The 23,021-nt window shown below is 41.3% G+C and overlaps 1 protein-coding gene across 6 annotated transcripts in view; it reads left to right on the top strand.

Moving 5' to 3' along the window:
* Window positions 1-2,810: 2,810 nt before the first annotated feature.
* The window catches only part of PDGFA (platelet derived growth factor subunit A), a 39,541-nt gene continuing 19,330 nt past the window's right edge, over window positions 2,811-23,021 (top strand). For 4 of the 6 annotated variants that reach the window (XM_073648019.1, XM_073648020.1, XM_073648021.1 and 1 more), the window contains exons 1-4: window positions 2,811-3,488; window positions 6,036-6,132; window positions 17,020-17,139; window positions 18,213-18,400. In XM_073648019.1, the coding sequence (XP_073504120.1) occupies window positions 3,426-3,488; window positions 6,036-6,132; window positions 17,020-17,139; window positions 18,213-18,400 (468 nt within the window). In that variant the 5' untranslated portion in view covers window positions 2,811-3,425. The remainder of the gene's footprint in view (window positions 3,489-6,035; window positions 6,133-17,019; window positions 17,140-18,212; window positions 18,401-23,021) is intronic. The other 2 variants (XR_012250747.1, XM_073648023.1) reach the window with 1 other exon arrangement.

Below are 23,021 nucleotides of genomic sequence, written 5' to 3'. Positions count from 1 at the left end.
GTGACAGGCAATGCATAACTGCTCCCCTAATCTTCCCATAGCTAGTGACAGGCAATGCATAGCTGCACCCCTAATCTCCACATAGCTAGTAACAGGCAATGCATAGCTGCACCCCTAATCTCCATAGCTAGTGACAGGCAATGCACAGCAGCACCCCTAATCTCCCCATAGCTAGTAACAGGCAATGCATAGCTGCACCCCTAATCTCCCCATAGCTAGTGACAGGCAATGCATAGCTGCACCCCTAATCTCCCCATAGCTAGTAACAGGCAATGCATTGCTGCACCCCTAATCTCCCCATAGCTAGTGACAGGCAATGCATAGCTGCACCCCTAATCACCATAGCTAGTGACAGGAAATGCACAGCAGCACCCCTAATCTCCCCATTGCTAGTGACAGGCAATGCATAGCTGCACCCCTAATCTCCCCATAGCTAGTGACAGGCAATGCATAGCTGCACCCCTAATCTCCCCATAGCTAGTGACAGGCAATGCATAGCTGCACCCCTAATCTCCATAGCTAGTGACAGGCAATGCATAGCTGCACCCCTAATCTCCATAGCTAGTGACAGGCAATGCATAGCTGCACCCCTAATCTCCATAGCTAGTGACAGGCAATGCATAGTAGCACCCCTAATCTCCCCATAGCTAGTGACAGGCAATGCATAGCTGCACCCCTAATCTCCATAGCTAGTGACAGGCAATGCATAGCTGCACCTCTAATCTCCCCATAGCTAGTGACAGGCAATGCACAGCAGCACCCCTAATCTCCCCATAGCTAGTGACAGGCAATGCGTAGCTGCTCCCCTAATCTCCCCATAGCTAGTGACAGGCAATGCATAGCTGCACCCCTAATCTCCCCATAGCTAGTGACAGGCAATGCATAGCTGCACCCCTAATCTCCCCATAGCTAGTGACAGGCAATGCATAGCTGCACCCCTAATCACCATAGCTAGTGACAGGCAATGCATAGCTGCACCCCTAACCTCCCCATATCTAGTGACAGGCAATGCATAGCTGCACCCCTAATCTCCATAGCTAGTGACAGGCAATGCATAGCTGCACCCCTAATCTCCATAGCTAGTGACAGGCAATGCATAGCTGCACCCCTAATCTCCATAGCTAGTGACAGGCAATGCATAGCTGCACCTCTAATCTCCCCATAGCTAGTGACAGGCAATGCACAGCAGCACCCCTAATCTCCCCATAGCTAGTGACAGGCAATGCATAGCTGCTCCCCTAATCTCCCCATAGCTAGTGACAGGTAATGCATAGCTGCACCCCTAATCTCCCCATAGCTAGTGACAGGCAATGCATAGCTGCTCCCCTAATCTCCCCATAGCTAGTGACAGGCAATGCATAGCTGCACCCCTAATCACCATAGCTAGTGACAGGCAATGCATAGCTGCACCCCTAACCTCCCCATATCTAGTGACAGGCAATGCATAGCTGCACCCCTAATCTCCCCATAGCTAGTGACAGGCAATGCATAGCTGCTCCCCTAATCTCCCCATAGCTAGTGACAGGCAATGCATAGCTGCACCCCTAATCACCATAGCTAGTGACAGGCAATGCACAGCAGCACCCCTAATCTCCCCATAGCTAGTGACAGGGAATGCATAGCAGCACCCCTAATCTCCCCATAGCTAGTGACAGGCAATGCATAGCAGCACCCCTAATCTCCCCATAGCTAGTGACAGGCAATGCATAGCTGCACCCCTAATCTCCCCATAGCTAGTGACAGGCAATGCATAGCTGCTCCCCTAATCTCCCCATAGCTAGTGACAGGCAATGCATAGCTGCACCCCTAATCACCATAGCTAGTGACAGGCAATGCATAGCTGCACCCCTAACCTCCCCATATCTAGTGACAGGCAATGCATAGCTGCACCCCTAATCTCCCCATAGCTAGTGACAGGCAATGCATAGCTGCTCCCCTAATCTCCCCATAGCTAGTGACAGGCAATGCATAGCTGCACCCCTAATCTCCCCATAGCTAGTGACAGGCAATGCATAGCTGCACCCCTAATCACCATAGCTAGTGACAGGCAATGCACAGCAGCACCCCTAATCTCCCCATAGCTAGTGACAGGGAATGCATAGCAGCACCCCTAATCTCCCCATAGCTAGTGACAGGCAATGCATAGCAGCACCCCTAATCTCCCCATAGCTAGTGACAGGCAATGCATAGCAGCACCCCTAATCTCCCCATAGCTAGTGACAGGCAATGCATAGCTGCTCCCCTAATCTCCCTATAGCTAGTGACAGGCAATGCATAGCTGCACCCCTAATCTCCATAGCTAGTGACAGGCAATGCATAGCTGCACCCCTAATCACCATAGCTAGTGACAGGCAATGCATAGCTGCACCCCTAATCTCCCCATAGCTAGTGACAGGCAATGCATAGCTGCACCCCTAATCTCCCCATAGCTAGTGACAGGCAATGCATAGCTGCTCCCCTAATCTCCCCATAGCTAGTGACAGGCAATGCATAGCTGCTCCCCTAATCTCCCCATAGCTAGTGACAGGCAATGAATAGCTGCTCCCCTAATCTCCCCATAGCTAGTGACAGGCAATGCATAGCTGCTCCCCTAATCTCCCCATAGCTAGTGACAGGCAATGCATAGCTGCACCCCTAATCTCCCCATAGCTAGTGACAGGCAATGCATAGCTGCACCCCTAATCTCCCCACAGCTAGTGACTAGCAGGCAGGCAGTGTTGGCTCAGAGAACCAGCCCACTACTTGGCTGTTTGTGGTTGTGTTGCTTAGTACAGGGAGAGGGGGCGGTGCAAGGGAGGTTGGCAATGCTATAATCTCTTGCTCCAGATTATTTCACTCTCCCAACAGCAGAGAGCTGTGAGCAGCTGACATCCCTCTGGAGTTACTGGTTCACCCTGCTGCTGCTGCTTCTTCCTCGCCCTAGGATTTAAACCATTTTCCATCCAGGTGGGACTCCAGGGAGCTGCTGCCTTACTGACCACTGTGCTGAAGATCCAGTGTTGGAAAACTTGGTTCCTTGTGCTTCTTCCTCTGAGACAGACACAGTGCTCGCTGCCTTTGTGCATTTAATGATTGGGAAGGGAGGGGGTACATAGGAGCTCCATGCAGACAGGTGATGGGCGTTTCAGTGGAGATCTAGAGCTGCCTCCTTGGGCTTTTATGTTGGTCTGATCAGTGCACAACATGCAGACCCTGAGCCTCATTGCCTGGTAAAGATCAACCCATCTGCAAAAAAAAAAAAAAAAAAAGGAGAGAGCAGGTTGGTCCTGGAGAACCCACCCAAACGTCCAGCAGATCCAACACATTGGTGGGGTGTTGATCCCCCTCTAAGGGATGGTACTGACTCCCCCAGACACAGGAGCAGTTCTGCAGCTCCTACATCAAGTCATTGAATTGTCATTCAGTAATAAGTGCAGCAGAACGCAATGACGAGCTGGGCTTGGATTTTGCTTCTAGGCGTCTGCTACCTGTCTTCTTCATTCTGCGAGGTAGGTCTTGGCTTGTCTTCATATTCTCTATATGTTCTGTGTGCAGAGAACCTTGTTTGTACAGCACTGTGTGTGCATTTCCTACATTGCCTCCCATACACCAGCAGCCTTCTTCACACTTGCACTAAGGGCAGGGCTGGAAAGACCTATAGTGCTAATCCATTTACTCACAAGAACCTCAGATCTTGAGAAGCTTCATGCTATGACCATGCTGCTGCCAGTCACCTGCACTTGGCCAACTTGCAGACTTTAAAGTAACCATGCACATTAAAGTCTAGTAAAGTCTAACCAACCTTTCATATGTCTTCCAACACCCCCATTATCCTGTTAAACTGCATTGGGCATCAAAAGGTGCCCATTGTCTCTATGAGTTCATGATTCGGATTCTCCATCCATTCTGCTGGAAATATATATATATATATATATATATATATATATATATATATATATATATATATATATATATATATATATATATATATATATATATATATATATATATATATATATTTTTTCTGCCAGTTCTATATTTTCCTAATTTCATCACCCTTTTTAAGCAAAATGATTGACAGTTAGGCTTTCCCAGGAGGTTCTGCAGTAGATGCAGATGCTCCGACAATAACTAACCACCTCCCAAGAGGTTCTGATTCAGCCTTTTCTGCATTGGCCTCCCATGGTGGCTTTACTAACGAAGTCCTAGATAGTACACGCCATTGACTAGTGCAGTGAACCACATTCTGAGTCCATGCCTAGACAAGATTAGGGCATGTTCACGCACATTGGACTTCTAAATGCTATTTTACTCCCTTCCTTCTCGTACAATACTATGTTGAAGGCCCTACACATGTGCTCTAATGTAATAGATTCTTGCTGAGCACATCTGTCTTGGGTATACTGCCTCCTAGTACAAAAGTTACTAAGCTATAATTAATGGGAATTCGTAGGATCCTAGTGGAAAAAATGAACTGAAATGCAATCGCATTGCTGCTTGTAGTGTTTAGAGGTAGGAATATCAGTAATATTTGCCCTTGCTGTGCATTGGAATCTCAAGGAATAATAAAAAAAAAAATCCTACTACCCAAGATCAAGTTCAAGGATGATGCATTTTTGTTGATACATTTGCTAATTCTATTTATTATACAGATATTTGTTTCAATGTTCTGTTTATTAAACAGTTTTTAGATGGGTGTAGCATGATGGGTGTCCTCCAGCACAGACGGAGCCGTAGTCATTGGCACAATGAACCATGCCCCCATAGCATGTGTGAGAACTGGGACATAGCTGGAAACTTTTAAGTCTCTGTTTTACACAATATATTATATCCCTGACTTTCGTCAAGGGGGGGGGGGGGGAAGAGTCCAATCCTGGAGCTTTTTGGTGGATGTGATCTTTCACTTTATTTTTTTTTGTCTTCCATCCTGGAGGAAAGAGTTTTAGATCATCTGCAGGTTGTGGTTGCTTGTCTGTGAGCCCCCACTATTCAATGCAAAAAAACAAAAACCCTTGTTGTTGACTTCATGGATAAATGGAGGCTATTACCTGCCTGTGGGCTTTTCTCAAGGAGTTTTGTTTTCTGTACCCGCTTCATGTGGTGATCTTCAAAGCCTCTGCTTGTTTCTTTCATATAATGCTACTACAGGTTGAACTAACTAAACCGTGCAACCACTTTAGTAAACTGCGGTTAGAGGAGGGGTGGGTGGGATGCATGCAAAAGATCGTATAATAACCATATATAGGAATAAATTTAGAACTTAAAGGGTTAAAAAAAAGGCTAATGTTAATGCACTGGACTTGACCGAAGAGCTTGCAATTTTTAATATAAGCGTCAATATTGCTGATCGTATCTGCTGACTAGGCCGCGGACTGGATATTCGTGTCGTTTTCTGCATGCCCTTTAGCTACAGAGTAGGACACCATGAGCTGATTTTCCATTTCTTGCCTTTGTCTTGCTTTCCAGACTGCTGACATGCTCCCTTAGAGAAAACACAGACACCTTTCTGCAAGTCTAGTTTGCTTCTGTTATACAACTGACATCCCCCCCCCCCCCCCCAAGTCCTCCACTCTCGTAGTAAAATGGGAAGGGAAAATGACATTTAGCGACAACTTTAAGAATGTGTTGGTAGGTGCAAAGGTATCTCGGGTCATAGATAAGGAGTAAGACGTCATTGTGACGTTTGTTTTTCGTTATGACTTGTGTAAGGAAACATGTGCCCCTTTTTGACATTGCAAATAATTAATTGGACCTTCCCCATGTAGCTGGAATTGGGGGCAATCCCCCCCCCCCCCCCCCTCCATCCCCTCCATCCCCTCCATCCCCTCCATCCCCTCCATCCCCTCCATCCCCTCCATCCCCTCCATCCCCTCCATCCCCTCTTAGATACTTTTGTCCCTCTCTGCTGGAGGTTCTCGGTCTTGCAAGCATTGCATGCTTAGTACTAAGGGAGGATCTGGCATGTTTGCTGTAGATTAAATAGTGGGAGTGGATTATCATTGGGAAGTGTCTATGAACTGTATTTTTAAATGTTTTTCTTCCCTGGCTGCATTAAGGAAGCAGAGATCCCTCAGGAGCTGATCGAGAGACTGGCTCACAGTGAAATCCACACCATCAGTGACCTACAGCGCCTCCTGGAGATTGATTCCGTAGGTAAATTCAATTTCCTTTTTACCTTCTCCTGGTTTATGAATGTGGTTCCCTTTTTATTTTTTTCCTCTTTTGTGGCTCACAAATGGTTAAACGGGAAGAATAAAGGTCAGATTCCAGGCCAATAAACGGCAGCTGAGCTATTGATAATCTAGCAGGGCTTATAATGGGTGGGTGTGACTTGACTCTCTCTTGGCGAAAAAGAGGCCTGAGCATTGGGAGATGGTAGTATAAAAGGTGACCTGTGTTCATGTTCATTGCCTTGTCCCTGAAGAAGAGGCTGTGATGGTAATGATTTCAGTGGTGAATATTTACTGCCCATCTGTTGCTGTCGAAAGGAAATGTCAACTTGTAACGATGCAAATGTATCAATGGACGTTCCAAAAAAATATTTTCTCTTTTAGTGCAACACTGGGGAAGCCCACATGTATCAATGCGTCACAATTGACAAAAAATAGCTGCTGGTAACATGGCATTGTTATGAATGGGTGACAGCCTTTTTTTGGGATACTTATCAACAGATTTGACATTTTATCACTCCTGTTGTTCGAAAGGCGGAACTTTAAGTGGTTGCAAATGATACATTTTTAAGTAAAGAGATCTGATTTGTAATTTTTCTTAAGCCCATGTCATATCATAGAGCGAAAAATGTACTTATAGAATGAATGAGACTGACGATCACTGAGTCATTTCGGAAATCATGTCTTCATCTATGATGAATACCTTGTTTCAGAACTTTTTATTTGGTACTATTGATGTTGTTATATGTGCACTGCCAAACAGTTTTCATAGTTCTAAAAAATATTGAGGATCAATTTTGGGCACTTTGTAGATCTTTGTGTGATTGGAGGGAGGGTGTTAAAAATGTTCGACTATGGAATCGTATGTATGTATGTATCCCGAACTCCAGTCCTCATAGCTCCTCCCATGTTTTCAGGATTTCCATAGTATTGCACATGTGAGAGAATTCCTGATGCCTTGACAACACTTCCACCATGTGTGCAATCCTAAGGAAATCCTGAGAACATGACCTGTTGGGGGGGGCCCGTGAGGACTGGCATTCGGGGAAACACTGATCTATAGCTTGTTTCGGCTCAACAGAATTGTTTTAGACTGGCTTGTGCTTGTTGATACAACAAATATTTCTTATTAATACAAGAGATTCTCTGGACCTTTTCTTGAAGCTACCTTGGATCTTATACACTGATGTGTGTGGAGGAGATGACAATGTCAACTTTTAGAATGGGTAGCCTACGTGGATTGGATTGATGACTGCATTCCAACTTGGTTGTACTTCCAACCCTTTAAAATTTACCAATAGTGTGACCTTTTGGGTTTTTGTAACCTCCTTAGAAAGGGACAATATTAACTTGGGGTTTCATCTCCATATTGTCCCCATAGCGATCATGGTAGATCTTCTCACTATTGATGTTCTATTGGCACTACCAAACAGTTTGCGTAGCTCTTCGTGTGATGGGAGGGTGTGAAAAAAAAATGTTTGACTATGGAATCTAATCATATATGGTATGTGTTTCCCAATCTCCAGTCCTCATAGCCCCTCCCATGGTTTCAGGATTTCCATAGTATTGCACATGTGAGAGCATTCCTGAGACCTTGATGATGCTTCCACCACCTGTGCAATTCTAAGGAAATCCTGATAACATGACCTGTTGGCCGTGAGGGCTGGAGATCGGGAAACTCTGATCTATAGCGTGTTTCGGCTCACACTGGAAAATTTTTTGGAATGGCTTGTACTTGTTGATGCAACAAATATTTCTTATTAACTTAATGTCCGGAGTATCTCTTGTATTTTCTTGAAGCCACCTTGGATCTTATACACTGATGTGTGTGGAGGAGATGACCATGTCCACTTTTAGAATGGGTAGCCTACATGGATTGGCTTGATGACCGCATTCCAACTTGGTTGTACTTCCAACCCTTAAAAACGTACCAATTGTGTGACCTTTTGGGTTCTTCTAACCTCCTTAGAAAGGGACAATATTAACTTGGGGTTTCATCTCCATATTGTCCCCATAGCGATCATGGTAGATCTTCTAAACCACAATTCCGCTTTTTAGCAACTTGCACTCATCTGACGTGTTGCAAAATTGTTTTCCTAATTTAGATTTTGGAGAGAGAAGGGAAAAAACCTCCCACTGCTTTTGTAACACAATTACCCAATATCTTTTTATATAAAGCCTTAGGGAAGAAATGCAATAATTATTCCAATTATCCAGGATTTTGTGGCACCAGATATTTTTGAAGCTTTCTACCTGTTGACAGATATATATATATATATATATATATATAATATAATATAATATAATATAATATTTTTTCCTCATTTTTTTTGTGAGCAATAAACCAGAGGGAAAGATTATACTTGGTGGTGGAAAGATAGTTGACAATAGCTGTGTTATGATGGTGTCTCTAATGAATAGGGAAGACTCTTTGATAATGTCGGGGTGGTAGCTTCTGTTGAGTGCATGCCTTTAGCGATTTAGTCTGTATTGCTTTTGATGTCGTGTTGGGACCTCCCCAACTTTGGCTGTAGTCATAAATAATAAAAAGCAATTATTTGTAGGGTATTAAACAAATCAGTGGTGGAGGATCAGAAAGCCTGTTGTAACAAGACTGCAAGGCTAATTTCCCTTGGATCCAAACAATTGTCTAGCAGGGTTGGAGGACACAGAAAGCTCCTTGCTTCATTCACACATCCTTTACTGAGGGCATAATTGCAGGTCTATTTATATAGGCCAGGTTTTCTGCTTCACAACCTCCCTTTTGCCACTGAGCTTTGAGCAGGTAATGAAGCACTGCGGTCCCAGACAGCTGATTGTGCATGTTTAAGATAAAAGGAGCTTTTATCTTGAAAGGAGGAAAATAATGCTGAACTTCCAATTAAACATGGTAACATTTCTCTGTCCATATGGTAAAAAAAAGTGCAGAGCTATGTGACATGAGGAGATGGATGGACTGAGCAGTGGAAAGATGCCCCTTGTGTCAGAAGACTTGGATATGTTGACAATGGGCTGATTTTGTTGCAAAAACTTCTGCGTCAAATTTGCTGCTCATGAATTCCTTCAGGCTCGGGTCACAAATTGTAGATTTGGTATGGATTACCCAACTAAGTAAATTAAATTTTCAATAAATCTCTTCTTGATGTTGCTAAAAATTTGAGCGGAAATTGATCTGTGGTGCTGATTTTAAAATTTCCAGTATAACAATTCTTTGTGCGGATTTCACTTTTTTTTTTTTTTTTTTTTTTACAATGGAAAGGATGAAATCTCCACAAAATCCACAAACAGCGTAAGCTGCAGAACTCCAAATAGGAACTTACCCTTAAAGTACAGCAATACATAGTAAGAAATAACATTCTGCACAGTGTCGGACTGAGGTGTCAAAGGCCCATGAGTAACCGACTCCATATGTCATGAGGGGGGGGGGGGGAGAGGCCATGTGAACGTCAATGGAAGATTTCTTTTCTTGGTGTTCTTCACTTATTCTGCACCAAAATCCATGTGAAAAACTCTGCGAACACAGCCTTATAGCTTCTTCCATTCTACTTTCCCTCCTTTTTATGTTCTCTCTTCTAAAACAAAAAAAGTAAATTTTTAAAGGTCTTGAAGGTATTATGGAATTCATCTTCACTGTCTGTATTCTTTAATATAATCTAGCAAAGGAGTAGTGTATAAAAAGAGGGGGTGGAAACCCTCTTAAGCTGTCTATATGGACTTACAGGTCATAAAACGTTGACTCAAATGATGCCTTGATATCTGTAACTTGATTGATTGGTTCTTGAGTCACTTTTTTTTTTTTTTTTAAATGTGTAAATGAGCTGAAAACCTATCTGTTCCAGAATAGGATCTTTCCTAGAGATCTTTTAAGCTCATTTACATATTTGGAAAAATGTGGATTTCTCCAGGAACCATTCGTCAAAATATCATTTGAGTCAACTTTCTATGACCTACAGGCCCACATAGGGTTGATCCTACTGTCAGATGCCCTTTAAGGTGTGTACTGGTATTTGGCAAATTACTTTTTAGGGTGCAATAATGATTACTAGACATGATTTGGACACTATGTGATGGGTTGTGCCGGGCTGCCTTAGGCCGTGTTCACACAATCAGTATTTGGTCACTATTTTACATCTGCATTTTTCACACACACTTCTGGTTTTGGCTTACAAATACTGAAGTGTTGACTTGTTTCTATTTCTTTCTCTGATTGTTCCGTTCCTAGTTTTGGCTTACAAATACTGAACATGTGAACGTGGCCTTATGTTGTTGCTGGTATGGCGGTATTATCTATGCTAAAGGCGCCTGCTTTTGCTTTGTTGGTCGTAGACCTGTTTTCTTTAAAACTAGCCCTGAGTTTCCACACAATGCGTGTGGCTGCTAGTTGGGCTAAGAAAGTATGAGAGGGCGACCTGCCATTTGACCCTAAAGTGTGGAACGCGTCATTCCGCATATTCAAAGTTGTATGCTTACTTCTTGAGTAGCTAAATGGGTGGACTATTTATTTATTTATTTATTTATTTATTTTTTCAGATATGACAGGGACATGATTTTATAGCTTATTCTTGGTTTCTCCTCCTTTGTGTAGTGCCGTTCCCTCGTTGATGTTGTCTTCCTCACAGACTGCACTGCTTTCAAGTTCTTGGTGTCTACTGATGGAGGAGCATGTGACCAAACCTGTGACCAGCCTCATCCAATGAAAAACACTGCATGGGGAAAGCTGTTCTTTGGTAGTGGCTGATGGGCCAGTCTGGTCACATGCTCCTCCATTAGTAGTCATCCTGAGAATAGGAGAGCAGTGCAGTCTGTGCGGAATCCTCACACGTTGCGTCTTGCTGCTTTTTTTTGCAGGCAAAACCTGCTTTCTTGGCAGTAAAGAAAACAATGTCAAGCAGGTTTTGATGAGGGTTTTTTTTTTTTTTGCTGCGTTTTTGTCAGGGTACTTTTGTCTCTAGTGCATGCTGATAGTTTAGTGCAGAAAAAAAAACCTGATTCAACTTCCACAGGTTTTGGCACCAAAACCGCAGCAAAACCTGATACCTTTGTCTTCGGCTGCATTTTTGCACTTACACATTGCTTTCTATGGGTGAAAAACGCTGCAAAACATGCTACATTTTGCAAAAACGCAGCTCTTTGACAAAACTGTCAGGGGGGAGAAAAAAAAAAAAACCCAAGGTGGGTGTGTGTGTATATGAGATTTCTGAAATCTCAACTTTGCTGGTACTGTAAAACGTAGCCGAAAACTTGCAAAAAAAAAAATGCAATTTGTGAACATAACCTAATACTTATGTTAGGGAGTGCCACATAATTCTCCTCCCCACCCCCACCACATATGACAAAATAATGTGGACACCCCCTTTAACTGCTATTTCATTATTTTAACTTCTTCAATATGGCAGCCTCCTCAGTGCGAACATGGAGTATGACTATTATAGTGCTGTTGGGTTATGTATAATTATAAAAATGTGAAGCCGCAATAAACCTCTGTAATCTTCTTTGGCACGTTTACCATCTCCAACGTCATTACTTGATTTATTCATGAAGATGGATCTTGTCTGCATATAATCTTACTCTGATGGTGTATGCAGTGGAAATATATTACATTTTTAACCGCCAAGGTTCGGTTACCAAAAAATAAAAATAAACTAAACCTAACCTTGTAATGTACAGATTTCGAAAAGTTTGATGCATGTGCCATATTCTTGTGATTGCTCCCACTAACCATTGCAGACCCCTTACTATAGCAATATATACAGCGGGTCTTAGTGTCGCCTCCTAGTGGAGAAAAGTGGAATGCACTACAAATCTGACGTGCGAATGATTGCAGGCATAAAATGCATTGCACTTTTCATTCTAGGACAATGTGAACACTATAGTGTATGTTAAATATAATATGCGCCAGTATATTGAGGCGAATGGCGGCCTATGACCTGGAATAGTGTTCATAAGGCCCTGACCTTCCCAAGCTTATGTCATAACTTGCAATGTGGCATTAAAGCCTTATCATGCAGCGATTTGAACCTGAGCCGAGGAAGCAAGTGACATTTTTATCCGCTGCTAAAATAAAATGACAGCGGGGCAGGAAGAGATTCGGTTGGGACGTGCTATATACAGAATGTAATTACACGAGAGTTGAGAACTACCTAAAATAACTTTTAGCCTGACAGATATGCCAGTGCCTTAGCCATTGAAGGTAGTTCTGATCACTAGATTAGATCGTTTTGGCACTTCTTGTGTTTATTAATGATTTATTACAGGAGCTGACCTCTTGGGACACTTATGGACCCTGCGTAATATTTTATTTGCAGGGGAAAAAGTCTGACTAAAATGTGCCCCTCCCTGGCAAAACTGAGGGTAAGGATATATATGGCTGTATTAAGATGAAAGCCACATTGTGGTTGTTATGGGCAACAAGGCCAGTTTTGATGAGGAATATTTAATGGGTCGAATTTCCCGAAACTGTCTGTCGTTCATAGCAACCAATCAGAGTGCAGCTTTCATTTCTTATATGGCTTATTTGAAATGAAAGCTGCACTGTGATTGGTTGTTATGGGCAACAAGGCCAGCTTTTTGGATCAGGCATATTTAGTAGGCCTCAATTATCAAAACTTTCCCAAAAAAAAGCATTGGGCTTGATTTATTAAGACTGGCGATGTGGCCACAAATGTTACTCTATTCAGGCCTGGGCTTGGTGAACTTTACGCCCCTAAAGAAGTGTCAATTTTGATGAATTAGACAGGTGAGCTTAGCCTAGCCCGATTTCCACTCGTGTCCCTCGTTTTTGGCAAAGCTGACCAGGACTGGCGTAAAAAACGCAAAAAGTTGCAAAAATTAGCGACATTTGAAGGTGTTTTATAAATCAGGTCCATTGTCTATATTGTCCATTGCAGTCAATCACAGGCTAGCTTTCATTTCCTAACTGCATTGTTGAAATAAATGCTGCACTGTGATTGGTTGCTATAGCCAACAAAGATGGTGTTTCTTTCAAACATGAGACCCATCAAAATGTGGCTGATCTGAAAATGTTGGCCTTGTTATCCATACCAACCAATCGCAGTGCTGCTTTCATGTCAACTGAGCCATATTAGAAATGAAAGCGCCACTATGATTGGTTGCTATGGGCAAAAAAGACAGATTGTGAGCCATCAGATCCCGAATACTGTTTTTAAGTGGTAGCTGGACTGGAATCCCCCCCCCCCCCAAAAAAAAAAAAAAAAAAAATTAATTAATTTTTCCCTGTTGATCTACGTGAGTTATTATGAGCGTAATCTTGTTTTGTCTACCTAGGCCCATAGATCAATGCAAAGGCGACTCCATTCTGGGCTTCTGAGAAAGTAATTGCCTTTTTTGGCAGATGTTAAATAGAATGCCAATACCTAGTCATTACATGTAGGAGCACCTAAAAATTTTTTTTTTTTTTTTTTTTTTCGCCTCGTGAGTTTACTTGGCGCTCCTCCATTTTTGCCATTTTGTTGGTAATGATCAAGTTGCTTTTTCAGATACATTACAGAACTAATTGTCGTATATTTTATCCATTCTCTAAACATTGTCAGTACATCAGGGCATAAAAAATTTAAGTGAAACTATTTGGGCGCTTGCCACAAAAAGCATTGTAAATTAACCATTGGCAACATCTTACCCCCCCCCCCCCCCCATCCGCTTCCACCTCCTAGAGCGTCTAAAGCAGAATAAGATATGTAGAATATGGAAACAATGAATGCTGGATCAAAGCTTTTTATGTGGAGGGTAATGACTGAGACAAACATTGCCTGCAGAATTATCTGCAGCAAAGAATATAAAATAGTATAAATGGTGATGGATCTAGATTTTTTTTCTAGACATTATAATGAGGATCATAAACCAGTTTAAAAAAATAAAAAAAATAAATTAAAAAAATACTGAAATTAAAATTGTTTTTTTTTTTTTATTGGGTCATACTAAAAAGCTAGGGCTATGGAGAATAGAAATGGGGCTAAGGCTACATAGTGACACTGGGTGCATCAAATGATCAAAAATAGGAGAGTGCAGCATACGGCAACACCGTGCGTGACACAGAAGGGGCAGTCTATTGGGTGTCCTGTAAAGTGGCCAAGAGCGGTAGTCATGACCGAGCTGCTGTCTGGTTTCGCTCTGGCACTTTACAGATGACAATGTCCCAGTCCCAGTGTGTTGTCAGGTGTGGGGTGCATCACACTCGCTTGTATGCCACAGACCTCCACTTTCTCCAGGCCTCCATCCTCAGGGGTCGCCGCCGCCGCACACAACTCAGGGGACAAAGTTCAATGCAACAAGCAAACGTTTACTGGTCTTTTCAAGTTCATTAAGTGGTAACATGTGCGAGAGGGCACAGCAGTTAATATTCCTTACTTTCGTAGACCAACACAACTTCAGCCCTACCATTTGTTCCTCCTTGAGTATCCCTTTGCCCACTGGCTCTGTTGGACCCAGGAATCTCCCTTCCCGTTCGGAAGTGCACCCGGTATCCATTACCTTCTGTCTTGGTGGGTACCTGTCCATCTTTCCCTGTACACCAAAGGACATAATGTGCCCGGCAGCCCATATGCCAGACCTTGGGCTCCGGGCCCGACAGGAGAGTCTGCTTGGGATTCTTGTATGGCGTCCCACTGCCTCGATTGGTAGACACATGCTGACCCTAGCAGCCCACTGGACTTTAACTTAGAGAAGTGTAGTAACAAGTCTACCTCCTGACACTACTATGAAGAGCTCACCTTTTTTATTAACGCTAATCCCTACCCATTGGGCTAGTTCTATCTTACACTTTACTATCCTATAGACTAAACCTATTGTCCTTATCTTGTGTCCTATACCATTGCTAAGCCACTTGGGTATATGATCTACTGTATAGACTCTCTCTCAGGTCTAACCCTGTGCTTACCCTGCACTATGCATTACTCGCATTGTACTTTAACCCTTTACATTCTTATACGCTGTTTATTACTATCATGCAATATGCAAGACGCACATTACATAGAGAAACCGCGTAACACTGTGCACATTGTGGAATTGTTGTCTTCAGGGGTAGAAATGCAACAGTACAGTCCATTATTACAGTCCCCAACAGCTCCATTCATTCTGTCTGCTCACCAGTTTGGATCTTATGTGCAGGATACAACTTTGTTGGTTCTCTATGATGTGTTTAAAGCTGCTGCTGTTGATCCCTTCCCCAACCTCCAGATCGTCTGTCTGTGTGATGAATAGAAGACAAGGTAACAAAGTAGGGGTACAAATGCCACTAGGGTTTTTTTTTTTTTTTTTGGCTGAACCAGTGGTTCAATCTAATTATGGGTTGCCCTGAACCCCTTCATCAGGACAATATATCATACCTTTTTATGAATGAAGTTGGTGTGATTGAATCCACTGATTGTTACTGCAACAAAGCGGCGCAGCATCTGAACCCGTAACACGTTACTTTGTCTTCTATGTTGTAGGCTTTTAGCTACCACAATTCGACTGGGGGAAAAAAAATATATACATTTTTCTAAATTAAAGAAACTTTTATGTGGATAATTTTGACTAAAGTGACTAACAATTTAAAGTAAATGCATCTAAAGTCTTATCAGAATTATTGGCTGTAGACATACTGTTTATCACTTACAATCATAATGAATTATTATGGTTTTTCCAATGTGTCCATAAAAAAAAAAAAAAAAAAAAAAAAAAAAAAGTCTGCTGCCTTTTTTTTTTTTTTTTCCCCGATATGTTTTCCAGAAAAAATAAAAAAATTTGGCAACCCTAGTCTTACTACCAAAAGAAGAGTGTATTTCAATTCTCACTGTCCGGTGCTCCCAAGCAGCCAAGCTTCATTTATGCGCCTGGCATCCCAGGGGCCTCCTCTATATACTAAGCCCCGTGATGGTACGCAATGATGTCACATGAGGCACAGTGACTAGCCCTCATGCAATGTAATGTGGCCTAGTATGTGCCTGCCAAGATTATTATTTATTTATCCAGTTCTAAATATTCTTCAGTGTCAAAATGTTTTGTTCCCCTCTACTGTTACTTAAATGTGTTATCCAGGATTAGAAAATCATGGCTAGCTTCTACTAGATACCACGACATACCTGTTCATAGGTTGTCTGGTACGGCGTCTTGGTTCCAATTAAGTGAATGTGGCTGAGCTGCAATACCACACACAAACTGAACAGATGGGGCATCAATCTGGAGAAGAAAGCTGCCATGTTTTCTTAATCTGGGACTACTGTTTTAAAGATCAGGGGATTACAGAACAAGCTCTACTGTGGGTAGAGGTTTTGTGATGTTCTACCCTGTTGCTTGTTGACTGAGTGATTACAGGAACTAAAAATGTTGACTGAGAATGCGACTGTTACCTATGTGGTAGGATCCTTGACATTTCTAGAGTGACAATTGCACTGTCACTATTCATTGAATTGCACTGTCACTATTCATTGACCTCCATGAAACTATTATTAAACAGTTACTGCCAGTGTGGACATCATACTGTGGTAGCATTTGATGTTTGTAGGCCATAACATTATGTAATTACTGCAAGTTGTGGGAGGTCAGATTAGCAGGAACTGCATTCATAACACAATTTATGGATATATGACTGTGCACTAGGTAAACGCAGTGTTAGTTTGTTTTTCAAAAACGAGCACCTCTTTATGCAATTTTGCAGCAGAAAGGAAAAAGTATGTGTGCGTATATACAAAATTTTTTAGATAATTAGTGTGAAGGGCTCTCCTCCATGTGGCTGTGCTGCCCACATGTTAGTTGCTGTTTCCCATTTTTTTTTTTTTTTTTTTGCTTTTACTGTATTTACATGAGAATTTATTAACCTGCGTATATTGTACGTTTTCATCTTTTGTAATGGTCTTTTTTTTTTCCTTTTTAGGAACTTCTGATTTATCGGGAGGAACAGGAGGAAACCTAAAAACGCAGACACACAACTTTCATCACAATAAACATGTTCAAGAGAAGAGGTCTGTGCCTATTCGAAGGAAGCGAAGCGTTGGTGAGAGAACTAGATTTTTGTTTTTTTAATCACCCCTATTTCCTTATTTTTCATAAAGTCTCATCAGTCCGATATAAATTCCCTTTTCAATTATGTCTACTGTGATTTATCACTCATTGTTAATGATGTTGCCTTAGCCAATGTCTATAAGTGATCCCCTATCTCAACTGTTCTGTACTTGATAAAGAGACCACATAAATATATAATGGAGACTTTTTGTAAATTTGTGTATAAAATGAAGTTGTGAGTGTGCTGCAAGGGAATATTTTGTTAGTGTCAGAGTTGAAGCGTGTCGGTAAATAGCATTAATATAAAACTATTAAAGTCACTATTAAATACTATTTTAATGCTCCTAGATTAAGATCTTATTCAATGTAAGAATTGAATATGGCATGACTATATATTATCAAGTCTACAGAACTCTAAGCACTATGCCCTATTCATTCTGATGGACGGGGCGCAAACTAATAGCCCTTGCAGGCGTCAAGGTATGATAATGATATTGTGACCTTTTAACTTCTGGACCCAGTAATTTTGTATAGAAAGTGCAGTGGTCTGGGACTCTCCTGACACTTCATGGATATCCCCATCATAAAACAATTTTTCCACCATCAAATGTTGGCAAAATATAGTTTTGATTGACGACATCACCACCTACATGTAAATATTGAAGCTATATGATGGCTTTGTCCTTCAGAAGTATTTATTGCAGAACATAATTGTCTGTTTTTCATTTCTACGAGCGACGATTCATTATGGAGGTTCTCTGGAGAAATGGACTTGGATGATTCAGTATGAATGATTATCACCGTGCACATAGACTTCACTTTCACACTTGCTGAGAGTATATATTTAGCAAGACATAAGTGGCAGATTGTATGACTGGGATTGCAGCAGGTGTTTTGCTTAGTCATAACTTTGCTTGATACTTAAATTGTATGATGGGTGATAAAAAAGTGCAAATTGAAATATGTGGCTCTATATTACTGCAATTGAATGTTTTTGTTTTTTTTTTGAAGGGGGGGGGGGGGGGACTACAAAAGATGATGATCTGCATATTTTTTTTTTAACAGAGGAAGCTGTCCCTGCAGTCTGCAAAACAAGGACTGTTATTTACGAGATACCTCGTAGCCAAATTGACCCAACATCTGCAAACTTTCTGATATGGCCACCTTGTGTGGAGGTGAAACGTTGCACAGGCTGCTGTAATACCAGCAGTGTTAAATGCCAACCATCAAGAATACACCACCGGAGTGTCAAGGTAGGCAGATTATATCATCCGGATCTTAACCTGGCCTGGGTCAATTTTGTCTTGGGGCATCAATCAATAGTTGGATCTCTCACTGCCCCACTATTGGTTTGAGTGACTTTTTGGTAGCCTAAACATCATTATTTTTAATTTATCCTTTTGGTTTTCTACATGATGGCATTACATGTGTTTTGAGCAGGAGTAGACCAAAGTGATGGGGTTGTCTTCTGTTTGGACTTTTCGAGCTTATTCTAGTGTCATGGTCTAAAGGATGAAGGATCCGCTTATGGACCAATCTAATTTTGATTTTTGAGTTCCTTTGCTATTCTTCATGTATGTCTTTTTGATGTGCTGGATTTTGTGATGGACACAGATGTGATGTACTCAACGTCTTATCTACTCAAGGCCAATCCCAAGAGATGGGTGCTGGTATATCGATGACCTATATTTTCTGATTACGTCGCTTTTGGCATATTGGACCTTTCCTTATGTTTGTTGAATAAGTACCTTAACACCGTTCCCCCTTTATTGATTTTTAAGGGATGATCCACATTCTAATCTGAATTAAAACATTAGAGTTAACTGAGTCGCAGTAACTTTTTTTTTTTCTATTGGAGTGCTTATGTTTGCCATTGTCTTGAAACCAGCCAGGGTTAAACATTAGCATGGAGTTTGTATGTAATATATTATTATAATTTTTTATTTTCTTACTACGACGTGACTTGAACATGCTTGAGTTAACTGGTTTCCTACGAAACTGGCTCTATAGTATGAATGAATTGTGAGGCCTATGGGGAAAGGATTAGTCTGATTTGTGGAGTTATATAAAGAGCAAGAAAAATGTAGGTGTCATTGGCAGCTATATACTTTTGACAGTCAGTCATAACATTGCAAAATGCATACTGGTCGGTGGTGCTCATCTAGATATTAGTACTTTAACTTTGTATTTTCTTATCCTTAAAATTTGGGCTAAATCCTATAATTTTTGTTTTGCTCTTATTTTTCTTTTTTCATATAATATATATATTTATTAATTTTTTTTATATTCTACTTGATAATGTCAAACTCTCGGTAAAATGACAAAGTCCTGATAAATAACCATCCAGCTAATATCCATTTTATGTCTGTGTGGTATAGCGGATATGTAACTTTGGAACAAACTACAGCTAATTTATCCGACTGAAGTTAAAGGACAGAAGGTCAAAGAGCATGTTAGGAGAAAGGGTGTTTAATACTTGAAACTGGAAGCTCACCCCTTCACCTCCCAATGTAGACAAAGGAGCACAGTGTACACCGCAACACCCGCCTCTTTCTTGGGGCTTTATGCAGTTGACAAGCGGCGTTTTCTAATTCTGGACTTGGGACTTGAAGGGCTTTTGTGTGGCGTCATTTAGAAAATTGTACCGGAGAGTCACGCAGGATGTGGTGGAAAGTGTTACATGCTATTGGGTCGCTCCATTTTTCCTGGAATGTTTTTTAACTTTCTCGACTGTTTGCACAACGTCTAGTTTTATCAAGACTTCCCTTTTCTATTAAAATAGAGGCCTTTTATAATGACTAGGTACTGAGATCATAGAAATTAAATGTTGGCTGAGTACACAGGCACATCCAAAGATCAATAAATGATAACGTCGACTGTTCCCACAAGGGCATCTGGCTGCATCTTTTACATCAAGTTGGCAACCTTACCTTTTTTTTTTTTTTTTTTTCTTTCCTTCGAAGTGTAATTATAGAGTGGCTCGGTAACTTAAAATAACTTTCTGTCCTTGGAAAGTTTAGGAAATGAATTCAAAGGACTATTGCAGAAAGTATTGTTGGTTAAAGGGGATGTCAACTTGATCAGAGCCTTCGTTCTAGACATGCTACTGTAGAATAGCACTAGTAGACTTCTAAACCAAGAATGATGTCATTACGTGATTCTCTTCATTCTAGTTGCCTTGGCTTTATCCATGGATTGGGTGTACATAGCTAATTATAATCGAAACTGTCTAATATCTTGTGAAAACCAGATTTGTCACCTGCTACAAATCTACTTTTTGAGGTCTTTTTAAATGTAATCTAGTTAGAAGCTAACACTTTTGGAGCGGAAATTTTGTTCCTTTTGTAAAATTGATCTATAAGTTAACTTTCAGGGCAAAAATAATAGACTTTTGTGTTGACATGCTGGTCATATTAGTGACAAAGCATAGGCAAATGGTATAAACAATGAGCCTACTGTATAGGATTGTGATGCTATCTAGAAAGGCTTGGACTGGTCCACGGGTAAACAGGAGAATCCTCCGGTGGGCCACCAGCTTTTTATCTCAGCAGTACTTGGCACAATATACTTGAATCTCTATGTACAGATAAAGGCAGTATCTTATTCATTAAACAATCTACCCATTTCCTTGTTATATAAATCTGTGATTGAACATAATGTCACATTTGCATGTAGCTGAAAAGTGGGTCCCTGGAGTTTTACAGGTGGGTCCTTGGTACTCCAGTGAGGGATTGCATTTATGTTGGTATCCAAGTCCTTCTCTGCTGTAGCACCTAGTGTTATATTGAATAAAAGTGTTTTCTTTTTTATTTTTTGCTTCCTAATCCACTCCCACAAATAGTCTACATGCCACCCAAATTTAGCTCATTGACCTTTCCAGAGTCTACTGTCTCCTGAATATTTCTCCCGTTCATGTACTTGCCCATCCCACCGCCTCACATAGCAATGATTCATACTATAAATGCCCTGTCTGTGACTCCCCGCATCTAATGAAAGAGACGATGCCAGACTTGCTCTTTTGATGCAGATTTCCTTCTGGATGTTTGCTGGAGATGATTAATGTTGAGATGTTCTGAATTATATTTATGGTACTGCATCATTTCCACATCAGTTGGGCCTAATAGTCAGGATACCACATCATATTGTGCATTTATGAGTAGTAAAGCATGGGTTATGATTAACTTCAGAGAGGCATTTTTGGTTTCTCAAATAGTTGCCTTGTTCTTGGAACTTGGACCTCTGATGCTTGCTTGGTTTGTAGATGTGGGTTCCAGAACCCGACTTGAATTCAGTATTTTGAGTCTCTTTTGAAGATAACCCATATTTATCGGATCGGCCAGTGATATTAATTTAGATATACAATGTCCTAGCACTGTTCTGTATATTTTGTTTGATGTATTGTAATACTATGTTATTTGTTGGATCTCAACTTCTTTTTTTTTTTTTTTTTTTTTGTCCCATAGCTTTTATTTTTCTAAATCATTACAGCTTTCCTTGTCCTAATGGAAAATATTAGGGATTTTTATGTTTTATTGGCAGATCTTGAGAAAACATAGCCCATTTTTTAGGGGGGGGGGGTTAGGGACCCCATGGGCGAACTTCATTAAGGTGTTTACTTTAGAATTTTGGCATAAAACACTATGCACAACTCTGAAGTTACCCAAACGTTTTACGACTGTTGGCATTTTCATGACAGTCCTGACAAACTCCATCCAGATGGGCGAAGGATGGGGTGGGTCCAAGCCATCTAATTTAAGAAAATTTACGCCACTTTAGTGTAAATTTTGCCAAAAAACGTACTCCAATCTCAGACTGAAGTATATCTGTGGCAGAAGTGCACGGCACTTGTAAGATGTATTTTAAGTATTCATTCAGTGCAATTGTTCACAAAAAAGGTTCTTTCAGGTTATTAGGTAGTGTATGGTGTAAGGTATTTCATAATGTAAGGGTTAAGTAGTTTCAAAACACTGAAAGCTCAAAAGAGATCAACCACATCTGGAATCTGAATAGATGGCCCTAGAGGAACAAGAAGGTGTATTGTGATCGAGGGTATAATTCTAGTCAAATATGTTCATGTAATGACCTCACTGAGTAGTAAAGTCTAGAATATGTTTGAGCGAGAACTAGGGGTGGATGATCCAACATGCTGTGATCCGCAATGGATTTTTCTTTGAGCAATGCTGAAAAAGTTTGAGATTGTTCAATTCAACCAGTTGTTAGTTGGTGTTGCTAAAACTTTGTAAGCATACTATGTCTTACCAATCCAATGATAGTGTGCTGATAGTTAGTCCAACTCTTAAAGGAAGTATATCAGCACAGAATAAGGCCAGTTTCTCACACCCTGATATTTCTAGTACCGGAGATGTCTGTGTGCTGCATCAGGATCACATGTACTGGCGCTTGGCAATCAGTGTACAGTTAGGTCTGTTCCCAAGCTCCAGGTGCTGAAAGCTGCCCTCATTATTGTTCCCTGGTTGCGCTGCGATCAACGTGAGCAAGGGACAATGATGAGTAGTATTCTGCTTCCACTGTGTCCTGGTGTAAAAATAAAATAAAAAATTCTTCTATTCACCTTTTTGAAGATGTCCCCCGCTGTAATCCAACTGACTGCTAACACCAAAGAGCTGGGGTGAATGACGTGCTACCGCTACAGCGAGTGGGCCCCGGAGCTGTGCTCAGTGAGCAGTGTCCTGTCACTCAGAGCTCAGCGCAGCTCCAGGGCTCGCTTGCTGGAGCGAGTCATTCTCTCCAGCTCCTGTGCATGAGCGGTCAGGTGGGTTACAGCGGGAGATGCCTTCGGACAAGTGAGTATAAGGATTTTTTATTTTATTCTTATTTTTACACCAGGACACAGCAGGAGCAGAATACTACTCT

This window comes from Phyllobates terribilis, unplaced genomic scaffold, assembly GCF_046119375.1.
Source record: "Phyllobates terribilis strain yellow unplaced genomic scaffold, ASM4611937v1 Scaffold_9__5_contigs__length_417890890, whole genome shotgun sequence".
NCBI lineage: Eukaryota > Metazoa > Chordata > Amphibia > Anura > Dendrobatidae > Phyllobates > Phyllobates terribilis.
This window is presented reverse-complemented; position numbering and strand designations above follow the sequence as displayed.